At 39.7% G+C, this 24,732-nt stretch overlaps 1 protein-coding gene across 3 annotated transcripts in view; it reads left to right on the forward strand.

Moving 5' to 3' along the window:
• ALDH1A2 (aldehyde dehydrogenase 1 family member A2) overlaps nt 1-24,094 on the forward strand; it is a 67,277-nt gene extending 43,183 nt beyond the window's left edge. For all 3 annotated transcript variants that reach the window (XM_084213568.1, XM_084213569.1, XM_084213570.1), the window contains 9 exons: nt 294-355; nt 3,064-3,192; nt 3,323-3,436; nt 12,340-12,442; nt 14,931-15,115; nt 15,852-16,016; nt 16,451-16,608; nt 17,390-17,464; nt 21,893-24,094. In XM_084213568.1, the coding sequence (XP_084069694.1) occupies nt 294-355; nt 3,064-3,192; nt 3,323-3,436; nt 12,340-12,442; nt 14,931-15,115; nt 15,852-16,016; nt 16,451-16,608; nt 17,390-17,464; nt 21,893-21,965 (1,064 nt within the window). In that variant the 3' untranslated portion in view covers nt 21,966-24,094. The remainder of the gene's footprint in view (nt 1-293; nt 356-3,063; nt 3,193-3,322; nt 3,437-12,339; nt 12,443-14,930; nt 15,116-15,851; nt 16,017-16,450; nt 16,609-17,389; nt 17,465-21,892) is intronic.
• The last annotated feature ends 638 nt before the right edge of the window (nt 24,095-24,732 follow it).

Raw genomic sequence — 24,732 nt, forward strand, 5'->3', positions numbered from 1 at the left:
TGCTTCCACGCTACTGCAATTTTATGTGCAGTACAGCTCTTTGCCAAGGAACAAAGCAGGTTACTTTCTGATGGGAAGCCTGCTTTCTTTGTTCTACAGAAAGAACAATTAGGTTGCTCCTGAACCGAGGCTTCCCATGCTGGCTCACAAGAAAACACTTCCATGACTTCTTTATTTCTTTTACTGCCATCAAAGGCTATTGCTTAGAGTTTTTTCCCTCCCTCTATTTTAATTTTTTTTTTGTTCTGCCAAGTCAAACTGCACTTGAGAGTAAGCATGCTCATCTGTTTCAGATGGAGATTATTTTACGTTTACAAGACATGAACCCATCGGAGTGTGTGGACAGATCATCCCTGTGAGTATCTCTACTAGTGCTCTCTATTTATTTTCATTTGAACCAGCTCTCTTTAAAGACACATAAAACATGGTCTTCAGCTATGTGTGTTTTCCATTACGAAAAAAGCTGAGCTCATATTGTTGACATATCTTTAACAGCCTCCCTGCAAATGCTTATTTGAACATGCTAATAGGGTTTAGGCTCTGTTATTAGGAGTTAAGTTCTCAAGTCATAGAATTCACATGATTAAAACAAGCAAAGCAAAACACAGTGTTAATATGCTGTCAGTGGTTATGGATGTTCACACAACTTATGGAAAATTGATGCTTTGCTGTGGTAGTCTCTTTATTTATTTAGTTTTTACTGTGATTTAACAGGCTCCTCAGTTCCTGGGAGAATGTGATGTATTTTAATTCCATTCTTTCCTGCTATTTCTTTTACAAGGCTGGAGGAGAAAAGGAAACTCCAGGAGACATATCATTACAATTAACATTGTGTAGCTAACAGAACACATGAAATGTTTGTTTTATTTGTTGGGAGAGAGAAACACATCATTTCATCAAATCCAATACTCCCCCTACACCCCAGCAAACACCCTCATAATAAAATCTTACTGAACACTGCATGGGAATTGCATTGAGAGGGTAACTTTTTCAGAAGAGCCAGTTAACCAGCTTTGGCAGAAATTTCAATGGGAGGCTCACATACAGCTATTAAAATATTGTGTGGAAGCTTTTTTGCTTGACAAAACACTGAGGGACTAATCAGGCCATTCTCTGAAATTTTTTGTTGATGTTGATTTTTTATTTTGTTCACATTACCACAAAGCCACTAAACAGAAACACGGAGCAATTCCATTACAAGAGGAGCAGCCAGAAAAGATGACTTTAACATTGTTAAGCCCTTTCCCCCTATTTATATTTGTTGCTATTTCATGTCTTTTTTAAGGGGTGGCTTTTGTGTTTGGCACTCAGCAGAAACCCAGAGAAACGTGCAATGACTCAGAGAGTCTGCAGTACAGCTGTCCTGCAAACACCTACACACTCTCCAACTTGGTCCTTATGAATGAAAGATTCCACAGCTCCATCCCTGTTCCTCAGCCAGGCACATGGATGAGCATTTACTAAATGACAACCCCAAAATCTAACCCCAGCATTGCTGGACATCTCTTATGCTTGTTTCACTGAGCTTAAGTGACAGACCTGCTGAAGAAACTTGGCCACAGTCTGAGGATCATGCCAAAATCAGGATTTGTTTAGTTCAGATGAGTAAACCTTTGTTCAGGGTACCCAGCCATCTACCATACATGTTTGTTCTTCCCTCAGTTTTGTTCTCCAAAGCCTGAAGATGGCTGTCATATCCATCTATTCTAACACCACTGCTGATCTGTTCTGTATTTCCTCCATGCTACCAGTCCCAGAGGACAGCCCAGGCTGCTGCATATGCTTGGCCATTGCCTGAGCAAATACATTATTCAAAAATAAAATTAAACAGCAAGTCTAACACTGAACTCCTCATCCTCTTTCACATCCCAGCTTCCATCAAAATGTGCTCTTTGGCAGTGCTGTAGCATAAACAGGGCTATATAGTGCCCTATAAAACTGCTGTGAGCTCTCCTTGCAATGCCATTAGAAGTGCAGGCTGTTAGCACACTGCTGGCCCGACAGCTCCCCTCCCAGGTTTATGTACTGGAGATGGAATTAAAACATCACTTTGTCTCCGGAGTTTATAAACAACAGAGGGAGTAAAAAATTGGGTGTTCTGTGAAGGAAAGACAGTTGTGTATTTTTTCAAGCTAGCCAGGGGCTAGAGAGATGTCTGAGAGTGGCAGCTGATATGCATCAGGCAGCAACACGTTCTGGCCAGTGGCTGACTCTGTGACTGATATTTGCTATTCTCCTTCTAAAAGAGACTGTTGTATGCATTTGTAAGAGTGATTGTGAAAACACAGTTATTTTATTACTCTGACATTTCCACTAAAATCAGCACTAAAATCCACTTAACCTGCTAGGATCAGGCCCTGGTGCAAAAGACTTGTTACTTCTATCTTTATCCAAGGCATGTTTGTGCATTGAAATAATATAATCCACTACATCATCTGCTGCAATTCAATGAAGTTATAATGAATGACAATACAAAATTTTATAGCAGCAAAGCATTTCTCAACTTGTTTTTTACTGTCCTTTTAATGTCTTCCATATAGATTTCTCAGTAAGAAGTCTTCAAGAAAATTAAATGCTTTGATTGAACATTGACATTTATGGACTTTTTATTGTAATTCCATCAATTAAGGATTATATAATTTTGAGTATAAATTTTATATCTTAAGATGGGATATGAAATTTACATCCAAAACTGCTTCAGCATGAACAGTTCTTTCCAAATGTATCAGAAGCAAAACCTATTTTCATGGGGGAATTAAAAGTGTCAATAGTAAAACAGTAAATGAAATTAAAAGTTGTGACTTAAAAAATTAACAGATAACAGAATTTTTAATGGAGATTGCAGGTGGGGGTTGTATTTCTTTGAATAGGAGAGAAAGAACTAAGAAGTCACTGTTGTTGCTTTCTTAATGGCAGTTATTTAAAAAAAAATCCTTGCTTTGTGCTGGGAAAGATTTATGTTGAGGATCAGCCTGAGAAATAAGTGAGGTATCAGCTTGACATCTTGAAAACAAAACACCACAGCAATATTTTTCCATCTATCAACTTTTTTTTTTCCTACAGTGGAACTTCCCCCTGCTGATGTTTGCATGGAAGATTGCTCCAGCTCTGTGCTGTGGCAATACAGTAGTTATTAAGCCAGCAGAACAAACACCACTCAGTGCTCTCTATATGGGTGCCCTCATCAAGGAGGTAAGAATAATTGAGGGGAGTGGTGTCTGTCTCTCCTTGTGGGAAGGAAACCACCAGCACATGCCTGCTTTAACGTGCTCTAACAGTTCTCATAAGTCATGCTTACCTTCATTCATTCTTATTTTGACAGGCTGGCTTTCCACCAGGAGTTGTCAATATTTTGCCAGGATTTGGTCCAATTGTTGGTGCAGCCATAGCCTCTCATGTTGGCATTGATAAAATTGCTTTCACTGGATCCACTGAGGTAAGAGGATTCACACATTACTGTAAAACATGAATAAATACTTCAGTCCTTGTGCTGCATTTCTTATTGCCACTGGGTAAAAGAGCTACATCTAAATAACAGTGGTCTGTGCTTCCCAGCTAAGCTTATGTACCACAGGACTTCCCAAGCACAAGCAGCTCCTTTCCTCCAGCCCCTGCTGTGCTCAGCACCTCAGCACAGGAGATATGCCTGGAAAAATATTGCTGGGATTTCCTGTGGGCTTAGGAGGATGTGAATCACATGCAAGTAGGCAGAACATCCCGTGTATATCACAGCACACAGAAGTGCTGCTTTAACATCCATAATTTGTGTATCCTGCTGTACTTGGGGAAAAGGGAGAGGAAGGGAGCAAATTGTGCAAATATACTTCAACTTTGATGCTGCATACAAGTATATTGAGGATGAGGAGGAGGCTGAAAAAGGAAGGAATGCAGAGAGAAAAGGAGATTGTCCAAGGTTTCAGTTCCCAAAATGATGGAAAGAAGCTGGCCAGAGGATGAAGGGAGACAGTTGTCTCCTGGATGCCAAAATGCCTTGCTAGGAATCTATGCTGCAGATGTTAAGAGAGGAGGCTCACTCTGAAGATGAAGGCTGCAATCTACAGCAAGACTAACCCCCAAAACTCTCATCACATCTTGCTCTCAAACATGTGCCAAGCTGGCTGTTATCAGGGTTGGGGTGGGGATGACAGAGGTACTCCAGACTGAAGTCACAGGAGAAGGGGCCTTATCTCACGTCTGAAGGCAGACAGAAAGGAATCTTTGTGGGAGTCTCAGGGCTGGTTATATTTAGAGAGTGCTAAACCCAGCCCTTTTCAATTCAGAATCTGACAAACTATTCTATGGAGGGAGCTAAACCCCAGGGATCCAGTCTCCCTTTGATATGTTTGACTCCCACTCGTGGCAGTGGAAGGCTTTATGCATCCCAGGGATACTGCTCTCCACAGTGAGGCAATTTGCTTTTTGATTTGTGTCGATAAGTTCACTGACCATGCAGCCCTAGGTATGTGTGGGTATCTCTGTGGTGGGCCCAAGGTTTGCAGAGATCAGCTCAGTTATTTCAAATAAATTATTCTAGTGGAATTATTCTGTAATTGAGTTTGCAAGTCACACACAAACCTAAATTACCAGTAAAACGTAGCTGCACTCGTATGCCTAATTTGCACACACAGGTGTTTTGCAATTACTATATGCCTGCACAAGATTTTTTAATGACAACTTCAGATTCTAATATACACAGGTTATATTCCAAGTCAATGGCTACATCAGATTTCAGATTATTCTATGGAATTACTCTAGTCATTACATCTTCTGTATCCAATTAAGATTAGCATCCTGGAATACTGAAAAATTTAATATGAGCTGATTACCCCCCATAAATTAAGTTGAAACAATTGTTTTTATAAAGATATGTGGTCTCTGTTTAAGATAAATATTCTATTATACAGGATGTTGCACTGTTTGGAAGAGGAAAAATACAGATGGGTTAGGTTTCAAAGTTGTCTCTTGTAGCCAAAATAAATTTTTATTGTAGTTCCAGACAGCTTTAGTTTTAATAGGCGTTTAAACTCAAAAGCTGTGGGTTTTATACTAACTCAGTACCTACCTTTAAAAGCCTTACTAATAGGAAGTGAAAAGCATTACAGAGATGAAAAAGCAATTCTCTAAGAACCTAAAGCAAGAACAGATGGATCGTTTTAATGCAGAGTTAGTGTAAACTATTCCATATTGTTTCTGATTTCCTGTAACACTGAATTTTTGTAACAGCAAGTCAACATTGTAACATTTTAAACACCACATTCTGATATGAGCTGGACTAGAGTCTCTGACTCCCCCAAAGCAGATTTCAATTTCTAGTGAAATAATAATGGAAATATTTTGTCTCTCTGGTACTTTTCTGAAGCATGTCAACTGTACACTCCAGTGATGGGGATTTCCAATAGCCATTAGGTGTATAAACACCATGTATTAACTCCATTCCTCCATTCCATCTATGTGCTAGTTAAGGCAGTTCATGATGGGCAAGGTAATGATAAAACTTATCAGTACAAACACAAAGATCTTCAAATTGAGATTCTGAAGCACAGGTTTTTGTCAAGTTTTCAGCACGAGGTTCTTTTATGTAATTTCTTTACCTTTGAAGTATATATCTAGCTAATGAAAACTCTCAATTTGCCTGTAAAAATCACAAAAATGGGCTATTATCTTTTTTCTGCAGTTTCCTTGAAAGGCAGAAAACAGGCTGCTCCTCCTACAGAAAAAAAAAAGAATGTTAATATGTTCCAATATTTGTAGATCCCAATCCATAGAAATACAAGCCAAAAGGCCAAGTTCACAACCTTACCTCAATAAAGCCTGACACAGCCACACCACAGAGCCCTCCAGCCTCACATCTTATCTTGCAACAGGACCAGTGCCAGATGCTCACAGAAGAGAGTGATCCATGTGTAGAGTGATCCTTTCCTTGCTGCAGCCTCACAGCTTCTGACAATCAATGACTTACACACTCCCAGAGCCAAGGAGTGCACGTGGACACTTGTATCCCAGGTGCCAATGGCCTTGCCATCCATGCATTAGTCCAGTACCTCTTGACACTCCTGATGACTGGGAGGCCTCAATCCTGTGCCCACAAAATGACATCACAGAAATAACTTTCAACTTCTGCTTCTGATTTCTAGTTTAGAGCTATCCAGAGTGCACTCCCTTCTCTGGGTTTTAGATTCTCAGAAGCTCTGAATTTTTTTAAAATACTGCTATTTACTCCCCCCCACCCCACAAAATAATGCATGAAAAAGCATAAAGAGCTCTTTTTCTCTGGTGCCATTGCTGTTTGATTTCACTTCTCTCCATCTTTCCTGCTGCCCCTCTTTTTGTGGGTTAGCTTGCACACATTAAAAGAACAGTCTGCCAACTCTTTCATCCCTTATGAAACACTCTCCATGGATCATCTTCCTCTCCCAATCCCCTAGTACATGGACCTCAAAGCTCTTCCCTCCACAGCTCAATTGGAAGGGGAAGGGTTCTGCAAACACCTGGCAGGCTATGGATTTCACTCTCACAACTGCCACGTTGAAAGAAATAAAATCATTCTGAGTATGAGAGCCCACCTAAAATACTGTGCCTCCTTAGGTTCCAGTAGCTTTCTTGGCTTCTCTGCTTGCTTCTGTTCACACTTCAGCAGCCTGTTTGGTACAGGCATTTTAACCAAAATGTTTATTTTTACTGTGTTGGTTTTAGTCAACCAGGGCTAATCCATGAGCCTCCTTAATTGCAGCAATCTCCTCTCAGGCTTCACTGACACATTTTTTCCTCATCTTCCACAATCAGATGAAATTTAAACTGCCATAACCAAACTTTCTTCCAGCCAATATGACCATGTTAACAGTTGCTCCCACCTTTCTTTGAAAGTCCATAATCAAATGTACACATCTCACTACATCTTACTGAATTTCTCCTTGCTCCCTCTGGTGAAACTCTGCAGGGTGAAACTCCCACTCAGTGGGAACATGGGAGAGGTAAAGCTCAGCTGTGTCCCCCTATCCCTGTTGTTTACTGTACAGGCCTTTTCCTTTTGCACTGCCCCTCTCTGCCTCAGCTTCACTGTTCCACATATTCTTGTCTGAATTCCTTTAAAAAACATATTAGCATCAATTTAATTAGAACTAGCAATTTACAATTTCTGAGTTTAAGAACAGGCCCAAACTCAGGATGTCTGGCATTCCCATGTGTCTGCTGTTAGGCTGCAGTGCTCAGAGGTACAGGACATGTTCTGCAAGTCCCTTGTCCATTTATGTATTTCCAAGACAAATGCTGACAAGGGACAATTTTTTACACATACCAGAAATGCAAAGACTTTCTTCATATTACTTTCTTTTTCTCTAAAGGAACTTTTGCTTGGCAAAAAAGGTAAAAGGCCATCAAATATCAGAGAAAAGCAGCTATCAGAAGCTGGTTTACTCTTAATTTCCCTTTATTCCCATTCAAATCTGTGAGCTCAGTTAAGACTTTGCAAATACAGCCATTCTCCTGCTGTGAGCTGTCGGCCCAAGTTGCTGTGTGCTGCACCTGAACTGGAGCTGGTGTGGGGATGGTGTACCCAGAAGTTCCTGGTACACAGGGAATAATTGAGGGCAGTATGTTCTGCGTTTAAAATTAGAGATTATTATGGAGAGTAAGAAGTTATAAATATTTTAAAATGCACATTTAAAGCCCTGCCTGGGATAAAAATTGCATTTTGATTGTTGCAAAAGTTTAATGAGTTCTAATAACTTCTGTTTAAAACCAAATGTGTAACCTCCAAATCAGACTGGCTTACAACTCCCTCCAGTTGTTAAATGCTCTCAAGATGAGAATTATAGATAGCACACAAAACATTTGAAGTTCTGGCCAACAAGAAATGTATCCTAAGTGGCTGGTTTCCACTTTGTTCAAACTACGACCCATTAAAATGCAGACAGATTTAAGATAGGATTCGGGTCTGTGTTCAGGCAGCTCTGCAGAGTAACCCAAATAAATATCCAACAAATTGGTTTGGATGCCTGTGTAAACAAAAGGTCTATAAACAACTGCAATAAACCCAAGCAAAAGAGTCTGCATTTTGCTTGGCAAAATGTTTTCTTCATGCACTTAGATTAACAAACCATGATCTCATCATTAGTCAACAAGATACTAGAGAGACCATCAAAGCAAACTACGGGAGAGTTGAGATTGATTCATGCCAAACAAATGTTTGTAGCTAACAGCTGTATTACCACTGATTCTAATTTACTCAGCAGGATTCTCCTTTCATTTCCAAAGTGAGATGAATGTCCCAATGCATGATGTAGACAGAATGTCTTCCTACTGCACAGGCAATGGGTTGTGTGAGCTCTTCTGGATCGCACAATCTCTTGCTGGTTTTTAGGCTTCGTGAAGAATTGCAATCTGGCATTTTCTACTTTAACAATAAGAATCCTAAAAGGGATCTGACCTGTTCTGAGAAGCCTGTGAGCTTATGGTGCTACATACATACCCTGTGAAGGATTTAGGAAGGCTACATTAGCATTCATTCCTGGTTCTGCAGAATCTTTTGGATCCTATCTTGGACAGCTTGTAGCTCCTGAATGAGAAGAAGTTGTTTCCCTTCTCTTTCCTTTGTGTTTTTGGTAGCATTTAGGAAGCTATTCCTGGGCAACTGTTGTTCCTCTTTGCCTATGAAGGATGTATATCAAAAGGAATCACCTTCTAAAGCCCAGTACAAATAGGATGGTGTATTAGTCCTATCAACATTAGCAGGAGTTCAGCCACAGACTTCCAAGGGGCCAGGATTTAACCTATGGAACAAGTGAGCCATTTATAGCTTAGGATTCTCTCCAGGAATTTGTGTTTAAGATTGCCTTTTCACTTGTGCTGCACTATTCAGTATGCTCTTTTCAGGGCTGCTCCTCACATAGGGTATTGCACAGTCAAATAAAGTTGCTCTTCTTTGTGCCAGTATTCCAAATTCGCTTGTCATTGCAGGAGACACACCCTGAACATGCCAGGAGGCTCTAAAATGCTTGTCAGAAAGATTTTGCATAGAATCTGGAATTCATAAAAAATAAGCCAAACTAAGTGAGCAGCAGCATGGGTTTGAGGGTTTTGTCAAAACAACGACATCCAGTGTCTCAATAGTTGGAGAGAGAAAACTGTACTTCCAGAAAACATTGAAAATTTTTGTCTGGCCACATCATCTCCACAAAACTTAATTAATCTCTTGTAACTTAAACCACTTAATGTCCTACAGATATTCTCTCAACATCCCAGGAAAGGTATAGAATATATTATTTAAAATGCCTAACTGATGATGTATACCTCCTCTGCCATATTTTGCACTGTTCTTGGAGTATTTTAATCCATATATCTCCCTGTACAGTTCTTCCCTTCACTATCTTGTCTGTGGCAGTGTCAAGAAAATGACCTGCTGTTCAGCTAGGCTGCAGCTCCCTTATATTCAGCTGTTCCCTGATGATTTACTGTTTAGGGTGAGCAAAGGAAGGTTCAGAGCAAAGGAGAACCCAGACATTCTGAATGACAGAGCTGAAGAGGAAGTACCACAAACCTTGGAGGTTTGCTTTTGACTCATGAGACTTTGAGTGCTCTAACAGTAACAGGCAAACCTACCTGTACCCTTTTTGAAATACAGATTTCTGTCTGAAAACAGAAAATTAAGAGAACATGAAAGGCAACAAACATTTTTAATTCCTGCACAAAGTATTTAAAATGTGACTGCTTAAGCCTCCTCTTGAAAGAGACATTAAACTTCCATGTAGAGAAGGCATAAATAACAACAATAAAATGTTTTAGATCATGATACATTCTCACTGCCCAGTGTCACACCATCGACAGTCCAGAAACCGACCCTTCCAGAACTATCTTTCAAATAGCTTTGTTGCACAGGAGTCCCTCAAACTACTTTTTTAATCTTTGTTTTTGTTGGTCTGCATAACAGATTGTTTTCTTTGAGATGGACCAAATTACATCTGCCTCACCCTCCATGCAGCTTACAAGGTTATGGTACTTCACAAGCTATCCAGGGATACTCCTGATATCAATCTTGAAGCCTATTCAAAACAAGGTTGGGGAGTCAAGGCTTTCTCTGCCAACATTCCTGCTGAATAATCACACAGCTCCATTATCTGTGGGGGAGTCCTCTCTTCCAGCCTTCCCTCTCCAGGCTGTGTTGCCTATGGGGAGCTGAGGGATCGAGCTGAGAGACGCAGCGGGAAGCGTGTCCTGAAAGGCCAGGCAGATTGCAACACAATCACTTATCCCTTTCATGCTGTCTTCCTCCATAAAGAGAGGGTCAGTCACAAAAGGCCACCTTTGTCACTAAATAACCACGGTGCTGGTGCCTGCCCTGAGACTTTTCTCAACTTGTAAGTGCACAGGGCACAACGGGAGCACAGTGAACAAAAATGCTGAGCAGCATGAGCCCCACCATCCTGATGTCTACACTGATCTCTAACAGGAAAGACACAGTGAAGCCTTCTATTAAGTTTTTACTGGGAAACTTGACAACTTCCCTGTATTAAAAATACCTCAGACTACACTTTTCCAAATTAACACCACTGTCTCAAAGCCCTGTGGACTTGAATATTTACCATATACTATATTTGGACTTGCATACTTGTCAATTGCTTGTTTGCGTGGAATCCTTTCAAAGTCTTTACTTACGTGTACAAAAGCATTTTGACATTAAAGTAGAACAGAAAGCAGGGAGATGAGGGCTGGACACATTGCTCTGGCTTACTTGGTCTGTCCTTCTCTTTGTGAATTTTTGAGGGGAAATACCTGATTGTTGTTCTTTGAGAGAGGGAGGTTCAAGGCAGCAAGGGTGTGAATGGCATTGGCTGGCACGGGCTATAAACACAGAACTCTGCTTTCCAGTGTACATTTTCAGCACAGTTTGAGAGGCTGGAATTTCCAGATGACGTGCTCGATGTATGTGGTGGGGGTGGAAGGCAAAAAGGATCCTTTTTCTTCAGGTTCACTTCTGGCTGTCAGTCAAACATAGCAATAAAATCAGCTCCAATTAAGGGGATATGCAAGGAATTTCATGATAATGTCAACACTCCATTCCATCAATACAGGGGTAAAGAAAAAAAGCTTTTTCTTTTTTTTAAAAAAGAAAAAACCTCAGTCACACTCAACTGTGGTATCACCAGATAAACAGTTAATCACAAAGGTACATGAAGTGGTTCACAATTCCTTCATTATCCTGTGAGGTTTTCCTTTGGGGTTTTTTTTTTCCCCTTTGGGGGCCCTGGTTTCTGTTTCATTTGCTTTCTGATTACTCCAGTGCTGACATAACTTTCTCTAGCAGACTGCCTTCAATTCTCTAAGAGGTTCAGCTTCTCATCCATTAACCCCTTGCTGCAGGGAATCTCACTCACATAACCTTAGAAATAGAAAACAGAGAGACCAGAGTACTACATGGAGAAAAAAGCCCAGCTCTGGACTCACTCCCATCTCACTTCACCTCTAACTTTCTGTGTGACATTAAAACATGTCCCAGTTAAAATAAAGCACTTACCAAGGTTCTTAGGTTCCTTGAAATTCAGTAGGTACTTTCAGTCCTGTGTTTTACTATGTAGGAGCCTAAATCTACCTGTGATTACTTCCTTAGCTGCAAAATGGTCACAGTTACACTACAACTGTACAAAAGATGATCTATTTTGGATTTGTTGATCCAGGGAGAGGAAAATTTCCAGGGAGCACAGCTACCCCTCCAACTGTACTGATGTGGAAACATGTCAAATCTGTAGCTGTCAGATTGCTACTCCATTTAATCTATGCTTATGTTCATTGGTGAGGTCTGCAATTTGTGAGCTGACCCCACAATCTACAAAGACATTTTGGAGGTGATTTTGACCTCCTCAACCTGTATTAAGATTATCTGTGGCGCAGCTGTGGGTCAGGTCTGGGATGGTGCCTTTGTAGCTTCTTGCCTACTTGGTATTCTGCTCTGTGCTGTTAATCCTGGAGAGGAGGAAGATGATTTCATCAGAATTTGATGTATTAAGCTTTGTGAACATGTCAGTGGTTTGGATGGAAGTAAGTGTAATCACATCCATTTCAAATTTCTAATTCAACCCTCCTAAAATGCCCTAAAAGAAAGCCCCAAGCCATTGTAGCATAGCTGCATAGGGGCGAACAGTACACAAACTTAGTGCTGCGCCCTATCCCCTCTCAATTTCTAGGGAAAAAAAAAAAAGGAAAGCTGTCCACTACTGATGAGAATATGTTTGGAACGAAGAAGCTGCTGGATTATTTAAAGCTCTGCTTTACTGATAGCCAACCCTGGCTGTTAAAATGGACTGTATGACTACATTCCCTGTAAAATGTGTCTCTATTTCCTCTCAGGTTGGGAAACTGATCCAAGAAGCAGCTGGAAGGAGTAATTTGAAGAGAGTTACACTGGAGCTGGGTGGGAAAAGCCCAAACATTATTTTTGCAGATGCAGATTGTAAGTCAGCACTTCCATATTTTTGCTAAAAACATGATTGCATGATGTCTTTTTTCTTTTTTTAAAAACTATTTTAGGGCATATCTTTCATATAAAGTGAAGTGAAGCAATACAGCTGTATGTAATGGCACTTTTCAATCTTACAGAAGTGATCTAAGATGTGCTATCTTTTATAAAATACAACTTTTGGACCCACAGATTCATAGTCAACAAGAGAGCAGAAAAAAGGTTATAACCAAGCATATAGACATGGTGTTTTTCACAGTTAGTCCCACACATATTTGCCATCTTATGCTCTGCAGCAAGGTGATTTAGTGCTTTAAATCTGGAAATTCTGTGATTTTTTTGGTTCAAAGCAATTATAAAAAGGGACAACTTTTATGTACACTTGACTTGTTAATCTCGTCAGTGCAGTATTCCTTTTTTAAGTAGCTATAAAGGAACATTATTCCATTTTTAAAATTTTCACAACCAAAGAATTGTGTACTGAAATATCCTCACTGCCACTGTCTGCAGGGAGCTGAAAATTTTGGCAGATGTATGATGTTGTGCAGCTGAGATTTCTGGCACCTGAGAAGGTACAGGACAGCTGTTTAGCTTAGGATATAAACACAAACTGGAAGTGTCTGCTTAAATGATCAGCAACGAAATAGTTACAATGTTGATATCTAAATTGTCAGCAGGAGGTTTTGAAGTTAACACCCCTTAAGATGAATGAGATGGTTCACACCTTGCTCTGAGCTCTTGTTTCAGGCTGGGTGCAGGCACACTGCACTCAATGGCCTTTCTGAGAACTTTGCAACCCCAGTAAAAAGATACATAAGGATTTGGTCGTCTCATTTAAAAGGGGGAAGTGAATAGTGAACAATGATTTTGAATAGCAGCAATTACAAGAGATGGTTACAATCCTGTATCCATTTTCAAAATGTATCAATATCTGAAAAACTAGGGAAAACTTGACAACTTCCAGCAGCTTTTCTACAAAGAAATGCTTTACCAAGTCAAGAATTGAAATTTCAGCCAGTCATCCTGGAAAACTAAAAAAGCTCTTGTCAGCTGGAGCCAGACACAGATATTCCAGCCTTCTACCCCAGTTACTCATCTCCACCTCCCACCAGACATCACCACACCTCAAATGTCCCTCACCTGCTAACTCACACTTGAACACCTAAACATTTCTAGTAGAGTGACATGTGCCAGGGGCTAGTCTGTGTTATGACCTTCCATGGGGGAAGGATAACTGCTCTCTGTTCTTCCCGCAATTACAACCTCCAGTACTTGGCCTAAGATTTAAACTTCAAAGCTCTGATTATTTAAAAACAGCAACTGACTCACCGTTCCAAAGGAGTTGTTTGTTCTGCCTGAGGAATACTGTATGCCAAAAGTTAGCCGAAAGCATGATAAAGCTCTTGAAGGTTCAGTGCACCAAAAAAAAAAAGAGAAGAATGGCTAGAGCCCCTCATGGTGAAAAACTGTTAACAATAGAGAAGAAACATTAGTTAATCACAGCTATCCACTAGTGCTTTCAATCTCCATGGAGCTGCCAGGGAAAATTTAAATGTGGTCCAAAGAACACCCCATATAATTTTTCTTAAGACCACACTGAGGGCATAAAAAGACATTTCTTTTAGAAAGAATTGTCTAGAATGTGCTGAAAGTAAAGCACAGTTGCTTTGTTTAGTCCATAAAAGATTATACTTTGAGCAATGTTCCAAAGTGCTACAACTGGTAACAGAGGTATTATAGTGCTGAAGGGCATCGCTGTTTAGGGATTAATTCATTATTCTTGTCTAGTCAGTTATTACACCCAAAGTAAGAATGTGGCCTTGATTGTCTAAATACGACCAGATCCACTCTCCTGCTTGGACAGAATGTGTTAGTTGTACCTCCAAGGAAGTTAGAGTAGAAATCAAGGGCTGATTGTTCTATAATAGACCTATAATTTTAAGACCTTCCCCAGTCATCTGCATGTGCCAAGAGGAAATTTCTATGTTGCAGAAAAATAACCTGGTTTTTTGGGAAGGAGAGGTCTTGCCATTATCAAAGTCAAATTTACCCATGTATTTGCTTTGCTGTGATTCTCCCACATGAAATATCAATAACCCATTGCCAACCTAGGATCACAGACAAATTTTCTTCTCATATAGTGACCCAGTCAGATGTATTTTTGTGGGGCACATCCTGCTTCTGAGGGTCCCTTAAGGGTTTTACTTGGTAAATGATATATTGCTGGATATAAGACATTGGTGAAGTTATTCTTGCATACCTTACTCCTATTGACTGCTAAGGCACTGTCTTAGCTTTTCCACTGGGAATCTTCCTCATTTCTGACCCGACACAACTATGGGATATCTTGATTCAATTTTATTTAACCAAATGCTCCTACTGAAGTTTTGGGAATGTGGCACTGTGTAATACACACAGCATTGGTGCAAAGGCAGATTTGCCCACGGTGTTCCAGTGCAACACACGCTGTCTTGTTTTTCAGTGGACTATGCTGTGGAACAAGCTCACCAAGGAGTCTTCTTCAATCAAGGCCAATGCTGCACTGCAGGCTCACGGATTTACGTGGAAGAATCAATCTATGAAGAGTTTGTCAGAAGAAGTGTAGAACGTGCAAAGAGGAGAGTTGTGGGGAGTCCTTTTGACCCAACTACAGAACAAGGTCCACAGGTAAAGGATTAGGGCATTGGCTCTACAGCCCAGGAGATGCCTGAAGTATTTAAACTCCACTAAGGCAGAGCTCAGTCAGTGAACACTCACTCAAGGTCTAGGGTAGCTGACACGATACATGCTTTCAAGATTAAAATTCTAAAGGAGTAAATAAGCTGTGTAGCTCTGAGGTGTTTCTTGTTAAATAAAAAAAATCTCAGATTAAATATCAGTGTTTGCCTTCCAGTTTTAAGAGCAAGATTTGGATCTTGAGCCCCCAAAATACAGCTGTAAACTGTGAGAAGCTCTTAAAAGTCTCTGTGAGCGCATAACTGACAAGAACTGTCTACAACCATAACTGTGCTTCAATATCCAGAAATTCTAAGCAGAAGATGGGCATAATCAGAAATAAGGCTTTAGAAAATGTTCCTGCCACTAGTAATCAGCTGGGCTTATAACATTTTCAGTAAGCTCATCTGGGACAAAACCTAATGATCTGCCTAATTTTGTGCTTGTAAACTAGATTGTTTAGCAACAGCGTGGGTTAAGCCACAAACATAAGGTGACACATCTTAAGAAGTCTGAGCCCGAGGTCACAGTCAGCACCTGCTTATAGATCTTTGGCATCTGCAGCTCAAAGAGTAGTGAATGTTAGCAGGAACAGATTCACTGGAATGTGACTTGTCTAAAAACACCTATTTGGGCTTGGTTGTCAAGTACATGGTCTGCACATCAAACAGCTTTTTCTCTCTTTCAGATTGATAAAAAACAATACAACAAGATCTTGGAACTGATTCAAAGTGGTATCACTGAAGGAGCAAAACTCGAATGTGGGGGAAAGGGGCTGGGAAGAAAGGGATTCTTCATTGAACCTACAGTGTTTTCCAATGTAACAGACGACATGCGGATTGCCAAGGAGGAGGTATTCACGCCTGCTGGCAAGACCTTTTTAAAATGTCCTAAATATTACTTTTTTCCCTTTTGTTTAATTCTTAAGACAAAACCTTCAGAATGAAAATTATGACCATATTAAAAAAAAATAAATCTTTCAGAACTCCTTATGCACACAGCAAGTGACATCAGCTGGGTAAGGAAGCTCAATTTTTGTCACTGACTGTAAGGTCTCAGATATCAAAGAGGAGATATGGGTAGAATGGACAAGTTCCCCTGAGGCACCCGCTTTGGAAAATTCATGCAGTTTTACAGACAGATATTATCACTTTTTATCACTAAATTTTGCTGTGGGAAATTTAAAAGAGTATAATAGGAGAGAGAAGATAATTTAGAAAGCAGAATAAAACAAGAATAAAATGCCTCTGAGGGGGGTAGTTTATTAATTATTAATCTTTATTGCAGATTTTTGGGCCTGTTCAAGAAATACTGAGATTCAAAACCATGGATGAAGTTATAGAGAGAGCCAACAATTCTGATTTTGGGCTGGTAGCTGCTGTCTTTACAAATGACATAAACAAGGCCCTGACAGTCTCTTCAGCAATGCAGGCTGGGACAGTCTGGTAAGCAGAAGTTATCCCACTCTCGCTCTTGAAGATAAAAGAGTTTGACTCACTATCATAATTTCACTTCAGTTTTGCACCCTTTGCTAAGAATATTCATGCAGCCCATCCTAGTGGTGGATCACTGGCCAAGCCATGGGACAGCAGTGGGGAGGTTTTGTGGCTGCTCAGTGCTGGGGAATGCTGCTGGAGCTGGAAAGCACCTTGCTTCCCAGGAGCAGGGCAACCACTGCTGAGCAGCCTTACTGAGAACGGCCAGGGTAAACCATCCTTTCCGGGGAGCACAGGAAACCTGGCAGGGTTTACTAAAGGCTCAAAGTACCTACTTTCTACAACATTTAGGAACTGAGGGGACACCTCCTCTTCGGTCTTTAGGAATGGGGAATGCCAACTCTAGCAGCTTGTAATTTAGTATGTGAAACCTGAGTAAAGAAAAGATCTGCAAGAAATTAGGGAGAAAAAGATCAAACTCAAATCTAACAGCTTTGTTTTAAACTGGTACTGAGGTTTGGCAGCAGATTAACAGTTCATTACTGAAGATGTGTCCAAGGGTATGGTGCTCTCCTCCTGCCTTCCCAGGTCAAATCCAATTCTCCTTAGGAGTGAGAAGCAGACTGTTGTTTTTGTAGCATAAATCCCTCATTTCTTTTCAACATGAAACAAGTTTGTTATTACTAAGAGGTATAGAGTGTCCTTAGCTCCACAAGTTTCAGCCTCTCTCTGAGTTATCCAAAGGTCTTTCTGGCAGTGCAGCTGGACTTAATGCCTCTTCCTGTTACAGGATAAATTGCTACAATGCCTTAAATGCCCAAAGTCCTTTTGGAGGATTCAAAATGTCTGGCAATGGGAGAGAGATGTAAGTATTCCACTGCTGTTTTCTAAATCGTTTTCAACTCTACAGCTTAATAAACATTGGCGAATGCTTCCATGCAAATTAAGATCCAGAAATATTCCAGCCTGAAAATCAGGGCATAATATAAGGTAACCTTTAATCATCATTACTGGTCCTAAACGCAATTGATTTGCATTGTAAAATCACCTTTTTATTTTTTTTTAATTAACATTGCAAACAAATTTATTGGAATTCTCTTCTTATCTTGAAAGAAACTGAAAATTTCTGAGTTTTTTTCTGAACTTGTAAGCTATGCTTTCTGGAAGGTTTTTTTAGCAATATTAAGCATCACTGTTCAGAAAGACTCCCTTTGGTGCTGCTGAGTGCTTGTTGACTGGTTTGGTGTACTTCTTTCAGAGTTGTTTTGACATTTATTGTGCCTCTCTTGTAGTTTTTCCTTTTATTTCTTCAGTTTTCACTCTATTTATTAATACAGGTGCATTTGAATTTTATAAAAAAGTTATCAGCTTGCAGATTTTTAAACAATGAAATCAGGCAAAGAGAAGGAAACAAATGTGTTTATACCTCTTTGAAGAAATCCACTTGCCATTATAAAGCTTTCTGTCATTCCATCTAGCACTACGTGCCAAATATTTTGAAATGGAGCTCCACACTCAAATATTGTCCCGTGTACCTAATTTAAAGTCTTACCAGTTTCTCATTCTCATTACAATCACAAGGAAGTTTAGCAATTGCATCAGCCCCAGATTGGTTACATACCAGGAATTCAATTAATTTCTGTGCAGGAGGTATGTGTACCAGATATGTCTCACCTAAGTTTTCAAAATATCTTATGGCTAATGGCAAACTCAGCAGTAAAACTAAAGTAAGGTCAAACTCTTTAAAACTTTAAATACGTTGAAGTATACAACTTGATCTATAAAATAAGCTTTATGAAGTCTGAAGTATTTTCCCTCGTTAGGGAGTACTTTGAATAACACATTCATACTATTCACATTCATGAGTTATGAGGTGATCTCACACTGGCATAAATATGTCAGGTCATCTAACTCTTATCATTGTGAAAATATTCTAAAACTACTAAGCTTGATAGAGCACATGAGTAACTTGACACCCAGGGGTGACCCCACTGACTCCAGGGAGGTTCAACTGCAAGCAAAATATTCTCATATCAATGTTGCAGAGCTCTTGAAAAGGGGGAAACCCAGGCAGTATCCCAGCTCTCATGGAAAAATCTGTGGTAATTGCACAATTGATTCCCTACAGCTTTGAAAGTATTCATCATAAACAATAAATGTTTGGAATGGCAATAATCTCCATCTCAGAAAGATGCCTGAAAACCTACCTATGAGTAATTATTCTACTCCTTTCAGAACCTCTTTGATCAGATATCACCTTCTAATTCACTTCCTCCACCCTGCATTAATACTTGCATACTTTTTATTAAAATGCCATTTTCCTACATTCTTGTTTTTAAGGCATACATTTTACAGCATAAAAAATGTTGAGTTGGGCAATTACAGAAAAAAAAGTGTCTATACATAAGTGTGTCATTGCTAAGGTGACACTGTTACAGCCAGATCATAACTGGGCCACTGTGCTGCCTGTGCCACAGTTATCTGGGACTTGTTCTGGTCCTGCATTTAAATTCACAGGTTATCATCACACATGGGCAAAAAATCAACACAAAGTTGAGAACTGCTATGCTCATTTTACAGTCCTATACAAGGTAGCAGGGTATCTGCATCCTGGTAGAGCACACAAAACAGGTGATTTCTGATCGCATTAGGACTACTTACAATATTCTTCTATCCTTGAAGAGGTCCAGGAGACATGGGTTTGGGGTTTTTTTCATTAATGTTTCTTTAAAGCTTCTTACCTGGGAGATGTAAAATTTAACTCCTGTAACTAGAAATTGGGTGGTTCACCCCAGATAGCCACATGTGCCATTTTATATTAGAGCTCCTCAAAATTCTGGCCTCTGTCCAAATGTCTTCAAGGGAAGGAAGTGCCATTCTACTTCAGAACTCTCCTTTAATGCCATAGGAATTGTTATTGTATGGATAGCTCTCAGACATAGCACTGCACACCTGCAGTCTGAAAAACAAGTGCAAGCAGCTTGGAGTTGTAAATCTCTTTTTTTCCCCTGGACTGAGGGAGGGAAGAGAATATGTAATATTTCTTCTAAAAAAGCATTTTGTTCTCCCTCCCTCACACCTACACAATCAAGGGACAGCACCATGCAGATCTGACCCATGGGCTCCTTCCTCTTCACAGACACAACCTTTGTTCTCAATCTGACACCAAAGTGCAATCCCACAAGAGCCAGAGTGGCCATGGAATAGGATGGTTTTGCTGCCTGTATTTGGCTGTGGGGACAATCGAGCCCTTTAACTGAACACACACTGACTCCTCTGCTCTGAGTGTCTGGCATAACCCATCTTCCTATTCATCAAGCGTAGCTTTTCAACTTTTGAAAAATTTTTGCCTTAGAATTCATCACAATTGTCCTTCTCCAAACTACTGACCAGAAACAAAACCCATGTAAAGTCCTGAAGCCATCAGCTGACGAAACAGACAATAAGTGTCTCTAATTTTGTTTGGCAGACCAAGATGTGAGATCAAGTGGCATTTGGAATGTACATAAACTCACTTGCTGCTGTCAACTGCATTATCTATTGCCCTGCAAAAATGTGTCCAATGGGTGTCTGGAGCTACACAGCAGCCCTGCTGTGTCCAGAATCTTCCGCACAGACACTTAGTACCATTAGTTATTGGGCTCCAGGCAGCTCCTGGTGACAGCTTCCACTGAGCCCTAAGGGAATGCTTCTGATAAACAGCAAAAGTTTTTGGTCATTCTTTGGAGACAAATCCACCACTTTCTACTGAAAAGTGGGGGTGGCTCTTTGGGAACCTTCCACATGAAAAAATGTCTTCACTAATATTTGCTTGCAGGTACGTAGACTCTGGTAAATCTTAAAACTTCCTACTGAATCATCAGTCTGCTGTATCCCTTAAATACTGACCACTGTATCACTTATAAGGCTTCCCAAGCCAACAGGCACATCAGCTTTCAAAACCGCAGATGAAGTGACTTGGGCTGGTAAATACTGATACTTCTGCTCAAATGAATTAACTTTCCAAGGAAGGTTACAGGAGTTTCATTGCAATGTTGTATTTTCTTTAAAATCTGCAGTGTAGAAGTCAATACAAAATGGATTACACAGCACTGGGGGCCTGCAGAGGGATTTAATTGCCCTAAATAGTGGCCCCTCACTCCATTCTGAAACATTTATTAGAAGGAGGTTCTGAGGAATTCCTCTGAAATGTTCTTTAGGGTTCAGTTGGCATTAAGTCCTGCACAGGAGAATCCAGAGGAGAGGCAGTGTCACATATCCATGCTAACATGTTCTACATTTTAATATAACTAATAGAGCAATACTGTGTATGTCTTAGAGCTGAGGATAAAAACTCAACCAAGAAACAAATGTCTGTAAGAGCTCCAGCACAAAAAATCTTCATTGAGTCAATATAGAAAAGATATTCTACTTCCAGACTTGGACCATACCTGTTTTGAGGTGGGGACAGTGTTTGCTTTACAGACACAGCATCTGGAAGACATAACTTCACTAATGACATAAAGAGACTTCTCCATTACTCAAAATAGGCACAGGAAAATAGAAATACCTGTACTTCAGAGAAGACAAGCATAAGTCCCATGAAGCCAGGCAACATCCACTCTAAACCTCAGCAGAGACACCAAAGAGATGAGTCAGGCTGCAGCTGACTAAAGCAAAATGTTAACAGCATTCAGAAACACCCACTTTTAAAGCATAATCTATCCAAAGCAGAATGTGCCCCCCTCAGAGCCGTGTGTCAGATGACTGGGACCTAGGAGGTGCCTGGTCTCCAGTAGTATGGAGGTTCTTATGCGAGGTCCTGTGCCAGGACAAAACAAGGAGTTCAACAGAGGGGAATCTGAGCAAGCTGAACCCTCTTCCACATTATGTGCAAACGGTGATTTCTACTGCTGGATGTGTTGCTAGGGAGAAAAGATCAGAGGGTTAGGAGTCAAGTTCATCTTATCCACGGCTGAGAGCAGTCAATTTTTTCATTATGCTCAGTGCAGACCTTCCCTTTGCTGATATAAACAGTGATTTCACTGGCCAGTGGGGTAGGTCTTGGTGTTTGGACATCTTCAAGGTCTAGGAAGGACAAAGGACATCAATTTACTCTCCAAAATCTCCATCAACAGACAGTGAGTATTTCTGGGTTTAATAGTCGGTATCTCCTTATCAAATTCTGAAGCCATCCATTGTTCTGACCTAAACTGAACTGCAATTTTGGGTTATATCTTAAGAAATCACTTTGCAGATTTTTTTCTCGATAAACAATACCTGGTATAAACTGATGCTGCAATTTCTTCTTTAGGGGTGAATGTGGATTGAGAGAATATTCTGAAGTTAAAACTGTGACAATAAAGATCCCTCAGAAGAACTCCTAAAATTACAGAGGACCGTGTTGTGCAGAAGAGCACATGATGCCACCTTCTCTATTCCTTATGGAGACCAGCACTCAGGAATAAAAAGTGTTACACAATATATATTTAAGAAATTAAGTTGCAACATATATACTGGGAACATAACTGAGTACGTAATGCAAACCAACTTTGCATGTTTCATAAAACTCTCCTGAGAATCGTTACATCTTTATAAAACAAATCTTAACGAGATAAAATTCCTACTGGGCATCATTTAATAATGGTTCCAGCTATAAAACTGTTAAATGCAAATGCATGCACACACACATTTATCTCTTCCTTAAATAAACAAAGTAAGTCTTACTGCTTTCAGGTTGCCTTCTCAAACAGACCTGCCTTGTACTGACATTGTAGTTTCAATCAGGGCTCTACAAGCCAGATTATACCCAGAACGCTAGCAATGAACAACACAAACAAGTGTCATTGATGTTCTTAAAAAATAAAAGACTCTGAATGGTAATGGCCTCAAACCTGGTAGAGTGGCAACTTTCCAATTAGCACACCCACAGAAAGAGGTCAGACTGGGGAGCGAATCAATCTGCTGCATGGCCAATGGAAGCCAAATCCTTATCAGTGAGATTTGGCTTTCATGGCTCACAGCAATTTGGATTTCAAAGCTTATTTTCGTAATTACTTTATGTCTTGCTATAAGCAAAAGTCCTCCTTCACTTACAGGAACTTGAAGGGATTTACCTGCCTGCCAAAAGAGCAAGGCCAGACAGGGTGGGTGGGTGTTAACAAGAACAGGAACAGATTCCAAGGCTTCACAGAATATTTTAGCTTTCACTGCTTGTCTAGTTTTGTTGTTGTTGTTGTTACTGTTGTTGCTTTCACCTTTTTTCTTTTTTAAACAAATATATGAACACACAGGCTCCATTTATTTGTCTGCTATTAAACTGCCTGTGATTACACTGGGAATCATTAAGTACTTGTTACAGCTTTTACTAAATGATGTCTTGCCATCCTCACCATGCTTGTGCACCTCAGGTGATGTTACTGGCTGGTACTGAGCTTTCAATTATTTGGGTTTTTTGGATCCAGGACAAAAATATAAGCAAGTTCTTTCAGAACTTAGGTATTTACAGGCTGTCACATTATTACATGCTGCCTACAGAATCTCTTCAAATCTATCACTGACAAACTAAACACTATCTCTTTTTTCAGCTGCAGAGCTCATCAATTGCCTAGATTCTTTTAAAGAGGTTTCATTTATGTTTTAACTTAGAATTAAGAAAATCTATTTTAGATGTACAGTAAATAATCCACACAGTGTAGCTACATGATCTGAGGTGTAAGGACAGAATTACAGCCCCAGGTATAAGTTTTCCCAGCTGCAGTCTATGCTATGAACTGTTCAAACTCCAGCCCTGATCAGAAACTAACTTCTGCATGTTCTTAACTTCCTTTAGTCTCTGAGGAATTTCTCTTAGATTTGAAGTTGTATGTGTCCTTCAACATACGCTGGATCAGGACAAGAGTCTCCAGCACTTTGTAGTGTGGTGGCCCTCAGTATTTTGTAACTCATGTCAAACTGTGTATGTGTTTTAAAGCAATATGTCTAGATGTCATTATTGAGAACTGATAGTACATTCAAGACATGGAGATAAATCAAAGTATTCCTGAGTTGTTAAATTCAAATGCCATATACTTCTGCTGTAGTGTATGTCAGAGTGAAGAAAAACAAAATACAGCAAGTAAGAGATTAGTTATCTTTTAAACTGCAATATAAAATGTGAAAAAGGAGACTTTACTTCTTTTCTCCTATTTGCTTAAAAAAGAAACTTCCTGTGCTTACAGCATTTACACCATGTACTCTTTTGTATTCTTTTCATGTATTTTGTATGTCTGTGCTTTATTCCCAATACATTCAGGTAAATAATATAGAGTTGCCATTTTTTTCAACCCTGTCACTGCAGCTCCATTTGATGTACATGGATTTGTGAAATCCTTTTTTAGATGTACCATCTGCATGGATCCAACAAAACATTTTTCCAGTCCCTGCAGCTTTTTGTTACAGTTTTTAATCATGTATATAGTTATATGTTATTAAAAAAGTAAAAGGATATTTTCTATGAAGTTTTTTCCATTAAAAAGGTTTAGAGAAAGACTTTAGACTGTGAGACTCCTTTATTGTTGACAGAGCTATAAAAATATTAAAAAAAATATTTTCTTAGCAAAAGATCTGCTCTCACAGTAGCTTTATTTTCATTTGCAAAAGTGAATGAAGTAAAAGGCCAATTACATTTTCTGGAATATTATTGCAGCTGTATGAAAACACTTGTGAATTGCAGATCTAGGTCATAGTCAAAGTTCATCCTCACCCTTATGGTCATAAAGTTTAGCTATTGGGACAGGTCTGAAGTCATCAAAACCAGTGGGGCACCCATGCAAACTGCTGCATCCCAGCTTGATTTTTGGATAATGTTTTAAAAAATCATGATGCCTTTTCTTTCTCTAGTAGATGTTTCACAGCAATTATTAAATTATCACTCAGAGCTTTTATGGAGAGATAGCCTACTTAACTTTGATTTCAAAATGCTAAAATGGGACAAGGACAGACTGAATTCACATAGCCAGGTACTATACAGCTCTCCCTCAAGCAATGGCTTTGTTCCAGGTTACTTTCATTGCCAGGAACTGCATTTCTTTTTGAAATGGTGCCTATTTATGTAAAGTAACTACTCAGTTAATACTGCCAAGCTACTTCATTGTATGGCAAGCAATGGTCACA

This window comes from Fringilla coelebs (genome assembly GCF_963513975.1).
Source record: "Fringilla coelebs genome assembly, chromosome: 12".
NCBI classification, from domain to species: domain Eukaryota; kingdom Metazoa; phylum Chordata; class Aves; order Passeriformes; family Fringillidae; genus Fringilla; species Fringilla coelebs.